This window comes from Manis javanica, chromosome 16, assembly GCF_040802235.1.
Source record: "Manis javanica isolate MJ-LG chromosome 16, MJ_LKY, whole genome shotgun sequence".
NCBI lineage: Eukaryota > Metazoa > Chordata > Mammalia > Pholidota > Manidae > Manis > Manis javanica.
This window is the reverse complement of record NC_133171.1, coordinates 37,071,051-37,079,366: the sequence shown is the minus strand read 5'-3', so window position 1 is coordinate 37,079,366 and position 8,316 is coordinate 37,071,051. Positions and strand designations below refer to the sequence as shown.

The window sequence follows — 8,316 nt, the reverse complement described above, 5'->3', positions numbered from 1 at the left end:
GATCCATCTTCACTGACTGGGAAGAAAGGATCCCTTTTAGTAGAGTTAAATTTATGAAGTGTCCTCCTCACCACTCACCTGCGGGGAAACCGCCCCAGGTGGAATTGAGAGAAGAGTTCTTCGGAGCCGCTTATGCTTAGCAAAAACTAGTTTCAGACCAAAATTTGCGGCGGCCACGGAGCATGCTCAGCTTTCAGTCTCCTGCAGAAATGCAGATTCCGTGGTTCCAGATTTTAGCTTTCGCAGCTTGAGGTCCCGTGAGCCGCGGTGGGTGGTGGAATGGCAGAGGCCACAGGTGGAATCTGGTGTTTGAGTAACTTGAAGGGGAAGGTGTGAGGACTGGGGGGCGGCTGGATGGGGATTTAGAGAAGACTCCTGAAAATACAACCCATCAATGCAATTGGCTCTGACCTGGTCAGCAACCTTTTGTGAAGAAGCCAGTTTTATTCTTGTAAGATAGTAAAAGAGAGGTAGTTCTGGGTTCTGGCTAGTCCGTGAACATAAATCAGGGGCTAGGGAATAGTCGTTATCACCCAATAGTGAGCCTCCTCGGTCCTCCCCAGCTACTTTTCGCTGGGCTGCAATCTATCCTTTGCAAGATACTGGGCGTTGGAGAAGATTCGCAGGAACTGAATGGAGGATGCTCACCAGGCAGCTCGCTAGCGATCTGTCCCACCTTCCCCGTTCCTCCCTCCTCACGTCCAGAATATCGCGGGCGGCCAACGTCTGGACAGGCTGGAACAGACGCAGAAATCACCTTTGCCAGCTCTTTTTTACATTTGGTCTCCTGTTGGGGTGCATCCATTTATGTGAGAATCTCGCAGACCCTCTGACTCCTATGCTTTTGGTGGTATGGGGAGAGGTTCTTGTTATTATTTCATTGCATGTAAACAATGATGATTTCAGATGCGCTCCCAGGCACACCCCCTGCGGGCGGTGCCCGCGCACCAGAGGGCACGACGAGGGCCGCGGCGTCGTGCGGGCGGGGGGCGGCCGGCTTGCGGCTGCGGCCGCTGTGAGCAGCAAGCACACAAGAGGCACGGAAAGCGGCGGCCAGGGCGACGGAGACACCTCAGAAACTACACCTTGTCTCGTGCCAACGGGAGCCCGCGGCGCGCAAGGTACGCTTCGGGGCGGTCCTGCCTGACCCCGGAAGAGAAAGTTGTTTTGGGGAAGGGGAGCCAAGAGAGGAGAGCGAGTTAAGTAAAACTAAAAATCAAAGTTGTTCTGCTCCCCTCAGGCCGCCTCTCCTCTGCCTCAACTTTGCCCCAAGCTCTTTCGGAGTCTGGCTTCCTTGGAAGGCCAGACGCGACCCCAGTCCCAGGCTGAGCAGGGGGACTCTGGGGGTCGGACCCTCGGGTTTCTCGACCCTCTCGCGATCCCGGTCGCCAGGAAAACCCGGAGCGGAGCATCCCGGGGTCGGGGAACGCCCTCGCGCGCGCACTGGCGCGCCTGCGCAGTCGCTCGGCAGCCGCGAGTAGGAAGCTCAGCGCGGCAGTAGCTGCCCCGGCGGCGCGACTACAGGGTGGGAGGGGACGCAGTGGTTGGCGGGCGGGGGCGCTGGGACGCGGCTGGGGCTCCCGCCTGAGGTTCCTGGACGCATTTGGGCCCGCGAAGCCTGGCGCGAGGCGCTTAGCGAACACGGGAGCCAACGAGTACTAAGTGGGCAGCTGGCGGAGCGGAGCCGCCGGGCGTCGGGCTCAGAGCCCGGGTCTCCGCGGCTCGGGACCGGGCGGCGGGGGCGGCGATGTTCCACTGCATCCCCCTGTGGCGGTGCAACCGTCATGTGGAGACCATCGACAAGCGCCACTGCTCGCTGCTCTACGTCCCCGAGGAGATCTACCGCTACGCCCGCAGCCTGGAGGAGCTGCTGCTGGACGCCAACCAGCTCCGCGAGCTGCCCGAGGTGAGTGTCCGGCCTCATCTGCGCGCCGCCCTCCGGGAGCGCGGCCGAGCCTGGCCGGCCCTCGCCCCCGCCTCCGCCCCCGCGTCCTCTCCCCTCTCCCCTTCTAGCACTTCCAGACCGGGCCGGCCGGTCCCGCAGGAGCCACCTCTACAGCATTCACCTGCTTCTTTCTTCCTTACCGCGCCTACCCAGCAGTAAAAGTTCCTTTTCATTTTGTACAAAGCGAGCGACTTGATGTTTCCCAAGTAGAGCGAAGGTTTGTGCGCTTGGGGAAACGTTCTGGGCTAAGTAGTTTAGATACATGTCTAGGTCCCAACACCTGGCACTTTGTGCCCTGGCAGGTGAGGGCTGTGCCCGGGTGGAAGGACCTGGCGCAGCATCCGGCTCCCGGGGCAGTCCCCCTGGCCCCTCATTCCCGACCGGTGGTCGGGACGAATTTCCCTTTTGGCCAGAGCAGGTCCGGGAGGAGGTGGGCAGCGCGTAAGTGAACTGCACTTATCTGGGCATCTGCGGAGGAATGTGCTCCGGGCCTTATCTCTGGTGGGCAGTGCCCCGAAGAGCTGTAGCTTGGCCAGCCTGCCTTGGCTCCCGGACAGGCTGCGAAGTTAGGGGGGAGTGAGGGGAGAGGAAAGGTGCGGGACGAGCTGTGGTCAGGTGCCCAAGGTGCCCGCCTCTCGGAACCTGTCTGCGTGGACCTGTTGCGTGGAAGGGCCGCGGTGAACGTCAGCAAGGCTGTGTGTGGCGAGCCAGCCCTGTAGCCGCCTCTCCCGCAGTGGCCCCATTCAGCCTGCTGACTTCTGTCCTTGCAGTGATGCGTTACTTCTTCAGAGCTGTTTACGTAAACTAATCACTCTTTTGCGCCGAACTTGTCAAGAGACACCTGCTGATTGGGCTTTAATGGAGGGACTGCGAACTTTTAACCTTTGAGCTTGCGTCGGGCGCTTAGCGTGAGTAATTCTTAAGGAGGAAGGTATCCCAAATCCAGGGTGTGCAGGAAGTCAGCGTGCAGTGATCCAAAGGTGTGCAGGAAGTAGGGAGATTAGCCTGCTGGGAGTTGGGGAGAGGACCTGGAGGCCTGAGCACCGGAACTCATATCTTGCTCGTCCGTTAGTTAGCACAAAGCCACCGCACTGTCACAGAAACACTCACTAGTCAAATGTTCTGGCTTGTTAGAATGGCCCGATGCGTTCTGCAGCGCTGACAGTGTTTTAAAAAGCAGAACAGTATTTCTCTTAATGTTTCTTGTTGTTATTCTTTTTGGATTAACTTTCTTTGGTTCGTGTGGAATTGGATGGTTTGCTTTGTGGAATCCTGGAGATAATCCTCACTAGGATTTTGGCAGAGCCCCCCAGGCTTTTTTTAGCTTAGAAGTAGAAAAGCCATCCAGCTCCTTCAGGCATTTGTTATTTTACCCGCAGTTTCAAACACATGGTTTTGTCTGCCTTTAGCTTCCTTAAATTTGGCCTCAAAGTCATAAGCTCACTTACTGCCCGAAGTTGTAAGAAGTTTTAGCCATTGCTGTTGTCAGAAATAAAGCCTATGTAATGTAATACTTTTCAAGGGTGTAGAATGAAGTTGTTAAAGATCGAGTGAAAAGCTATTCAACTAGAAAGGTTTCAGTGGCCTTTGTGGTGTTTTTGCTTATTTGTTTCTTTTGTAGAACTGGAAGATTTCCTTGAACTGAATTGGCTTTTCACTCCCTCTGCAAAGTTTGTGGGTTTTCCTGTAATGTTGGGGGGAATTCAGCTTGGTATGGGAAATTACGGGTTTTGAAAGTGTCAGGTATTTCTACTGATCTAAATGGAAATTTCTCAGAAGCTGAAAATAGTCTGATAGTAGTCTGTAAATACAATAAATAAACAAGTTTTGCAAAAGCTATAGGTGGTCTTGCTTTCAGGGAATTATTTCTCTTACAAATTTGAGTTGTAGTTTTTAGATTGTGTAAAATCTGTTTCTTCCTGACTTACTGTGTCTGGGTGCCTGGGTGTGCAAAAACCAGACCTGAACAACCACCTTGAAAGCACAGTTACTTCATTCACAGTCAGTCTCTCTTGTTTTACCTCTGAGATGGGTTTAACTCATTACCACTGCTCGCTGCTGTCCCTGGCCCCTCTCCCAACCCCTCCCTGAGGTTTCCTCACCTGCTTCAGTGGGCCTGTTGCTGACAAACCTGCAAGGCCCTTGTGGTCGTGGCCATACTGGCTGTGTGGGGTCCTCAGTAATTTGTTTGGAAGCACAAAGGGGAAGCCTGAACCCCCTACCTCAGTAGCAAAGATACAGTCTTTAGGTGTCAGGATAATGAAAAGCATCTCCTATCCACTAAAAGGTCTGCAACTCTGATTTGTTGCAACCCCCTCATTTTACATATTGAGACTCAGAAGTGAAGTAACTTTTTTAGGGCTGTCCAACTGGTTAGATGCAGAATTGCTGGTCACCCCACTATCATGTGTCCACCAATTTCAACAGCTTGGGACACCTAGCAGGAATCCATCCTGTTAGGCTTCTCACACCCACCAAAACCTCAGTTATTTAACTCCTCCTATTTTATTCATTGTCATTAAAACTTGGCCTTAGTTATTTATTTACTCTTCATTATTTGCTAGTTGTTGGCAATACAGGGATTAAAGAAGGTATTATTGCTACCAGCTCTTCACAGCTTTGTGGGGAGACAGATGACTTTAGTACGGATACAGTGAGTGTGGAGTGGAGCAGACAGCACAGTTACCAAACCTGATGGTTACCTAATCTCACCTTTTGCTAAAACTGCACCACCATCCTCAGTAGTGATTCCAACTGTGACAGCCTCTCAAGGGTGCTGTTGAGCAGGAAGGCTTAGGACACTCAGGGTTAACCTGGCCCCACTTGGGTGATAGTCTTCCCCATTTCCCTCCCCCCAGCTTGATCCCTTTGGGATGGCATTAAGAGAGACAATCTGACTTTCACCTTCTTGAGGTGCCGGCATGTGTTTGCTCACCACTGAGCGCAGAGGCTGCACCAGGAGGTCCTGCTCCCTAAGCAGCTGTTGATCTTCTGAATGAGTGTTGCTGAGTCTGATACAAATCTTCCTCCTCTGCTTCTTTCTCTTACCTTTAATTTAGTAGATCACTGTCATCTAGCCTTTTCTAATACAGTACAGGCACAGAATATTCAGTTTGGAAGTGATTTTTTTCAGGGCCGTCTAGCTGGTTAGATAGTGATGATCAGCTGTGCGGTGAAGCTGTGTGTCTTAAGATTCTCAGCTCCCCCTCTGAGTGTTTCTGACACCATCACTTTCCCCCTCGATGACGTGTACTAATTCTTGAATACCTCCAAAGACATGTTTTCGTGTGATTTCTCTGGCACTGGCACAGTGCCTTGTCTCATAGGCAGCACGTATTCTGAGTGAATGTTCTCAGGTCTTTATAGCTTAAAAAACTGAGTTTCTTCTTGTCACCTTTTCTTATGTCGAGTCCAGTTGATCTTTGATGATGCCAAATATCTGTCCTCTCCCATCATTCTTTCCCAAACCCTGATTTATTTTTTTCCTAGCCTTCAGAGCACTAATGACTGACTAATTCGAGACCGTGTACCTGCTTACTTCTTCTTTGTCTCTCTAACTAGTCCGTAAGCCCCATGAGGGTTGGGATGTTTTTGTTCATGGCTGGAGCTAGGGCAGCATCTGGCACCTAGTGGGCACTTAGATGCTTGTTGCATGAGTAACGCCTCACATGAGTTGCTGCCCCTTTTCTCAGCCACTGTAATTCCCCTTCTACAGTCTGAATTCTCTACACTCGTCTTTCGAACTGGTCAGGACACAGAGTTGTTCAGAATTTAGTGGTCTTGTCTTGCCAGGCTTTGTTCTCCATCTCTTCTGTTCTGGGCACCTTTGTCTTATCTTTTTGAAGTAAGTTTTATGTATTGTAAACATAATTTCTGTGACTATGACTTGAGCATTTCCAGCTGTGCTCTGTTAAGAGGTTGTCTAGTCCCACCTGGAATGAGTTCCTTTGCCACATTTCAATTCAGATCTTATTTCCTGAACTGGCTTCTCTTCCCAGCAGTACCATTCCTGAGGGGTTGGGACACCCATTCTTCCTCTCACAGGTTCAAGGACTTACCTTGTCCTTTCCATCCACTTTGTCACTAAGCCCTGTGATTTCTTCCTTCAGAATGCCATCTTTCTTTCTGTGATTTCTTGCTGCCACCTGGCTGGTTTCTCCTGGCTTCATACTGCCCATTGCTAGTTGTCTTCTGCCCAGGCTCTTCAGGTTTGTCAGCGTCTAGCGATGCTGGAATCAGGTAGTTCAAATGCTGCTCCATCACATGGATACTTTCGTCAAGGCTTGGCTTTCTTACATTAGAGCAGTACCTGCTTTATAGGGTTATTTTGGGGACTAAAGAGGTAATGCATGGAGAGCACTTACAGCTAGATAGATACAAGATGTCTAAGATCTTTCTAGATACTCTGGCAAGATGCTGTCATTATAAAACAGTGTTTCTTAAGTTGGAGTTTGAAGACATTTTCCTGGGAGTTTGTAAGTTATTTTTCAAAATCAGAATTACAATTTTAAAGTTCTCTCAGTAACAATTTAAAAATATCATGGATTATGTAACATCTGGAGAAATATACAGATGAGTGGTGTGATATTTAGTGCCTGTTTGTTGAGTACTCCTTATTTGTCCCTAGCTAATTAACTAAGAGGGGAAGGAAGAATAGATGTATTTCTTGCAGAAATCATGTGTTAGGGTCAGATAATGACTGAAAGTTGCACGAACAAAGGTTTCATGGCCATTCCTTAGAGAACAGTAATGGGTAGCTGAAGGGGTCACAGAGCCCATGTGGTGTAGGCATGCAGAATTGCCAGGCACCTGCTTCAAGGTGATGTGCCATTGTGAGTCGCCTTGCAGTGTCTGTAAAATCATCTCATGTCAGGTTAAATTAATGTTGAGTTCTCTTTTATTGGCTTTTATCAGATCTTTAAATTGTTTTACCTCATAGTTTTATAAGGGCTAAAGCACAGGGAAGACACACCTAGTTTTATGTTGAGACATACTTAAATAACAAAAGTAATTTAAATCAAAGCATAGGAGAAAGGGAGTCCCAGAGAGTACTTCTCCTTAGTGGTGATCCGCAAATTTTTCTAGTTATGGAAATACAGTTTTCATTTGTCAGATACCCTGTTGTTATTACACAGTTTAGCAGTTCAGTGTTTGTGGTTCTTTTATTTGTTGGCCCAACCCCCCTTCCTCCCCTTGTATGCCTCGCCCCATCTCCCTGAAACACACGCCCACTCACACACACGCACATACTTGCTGGGTGAGGAAAGTAAGACCTAGAGAAGTTGTAATTTGCCCCAGTGTTAGTGGAGACTAGAGTCTCTTTGATTAAGAAACATTTAGTGAGTACCTGCTACCTATTAATAAGTACAATAGCCACTACTTACTGAGGTTTTACTGAGCTCCAAACATTGTATTAAGTGCTCTACATTAAATTATTTCTTATAAACTGAATAACAACACACTTCAGCCATTATAATTTGAGTTTTGTAAATGCAGAAACAGAGACATATTTAAGAAGCTTGTTTAAGAAACCTGTTTAAGGTCAGTTCTGGGGGAGGCATTTGACTCCAACTCCAGGTGTGCATTTATCACCTGGGAAGCCACCTGGGAACTGGCAGGCCTGGCAATGTGATGATGCTTCGGAGGGAGCCTCTGCAGAATCCCTTGGCAGCCTTGAGGCATCTCACACTCTCTGTGGAGCTGATGGAAGGCTTTCAAGGTGGTGGCATTTCCACTAGACTGGAGGAAGGGAAAAGCATGTCCTCGTTGCTGAAACTAATCCTTTCCAGGAGGCTAGAATGAGGGGTACCCGAGTGGTAGGGAGTAACTGGAGGGGGGCCTGGGACCAGATCATAGAAGGGCCTTATTAGTTTTGCTAAGGAGATGAACTTTGTCGTGTAGGCAAAGGAGTGCCCTGGAGGGTGTGTAAGCAGAGATGCAGTGCAGTTAGATCTTTGTTTCAGAAAGATCTGCCCAGAGCTGAGTAGAGAATGTCGGGGACACCAGTCAGGAGCCCGTTGTTGCAGCCTAAGCCCGAGGAAGTGATCCAGCACCTGTGGGGATGGTCAGGGGACATAGCTTAGTCAAAGACATATACCACTAGGACTAATGTGTTATTTTTGGGTTTCAGATAAATGTGGTTATCAAGTTTATAAAAATGCAGCTGCAGTAACACTGGTAACCCTGTGGGATCTATTTTTCTGAGTAATATGAATGCGAAGTATATATGTACTGTACCATGGACCTTTAGTTTCGTCATCCTCTGTTGATGCTTTAAAAGATCAATACTTCAAGAATTTTTATTATTCTGGAGGAACTTGGAAGTAAACTTGTTGCTGGCATGTCTTTTTTTAAAAAAATAGCTCAAGTGT

The 8,316-nt window shown here is 49.0% G+C and overlaps 1 protein-coding gene across 3 annotated transcripts in view; it reads left to right on the top strand.

Annotated features, from left to right (window-relative positions):
• The first annotated feature begins 959 nt into the window (after window positions 1-959).
• LRRC1 (leucine rich repeat containing 1) overlaps window positions 960-8,316 on the top strand; it is a 128,098-nt gene continuing 120,741 nt past the window's right edge. Inside the window, exons 1-2 of one of the 3 annotated variants that reach the window (XM_017651876.3) lie at window positions 960-1,121; window positions 1,241-1,906. In XM_017651876.3, coding sequence (XP_017507365.2) covers window positions 1,748-1,906 — 159 coding nt within the window. In that variant the 5' untranslated portion in view covers window positions 960-1,121; window positions 1,241-1,747. Of the gene's footprint in view, window positions 1,122-1,240; window positions 1,907-8,316 lie in introns of those variants that run through there. The other 2 variants (XM_017651878.3, XM_037002979.2) reach the window with 2 other exon arrangements.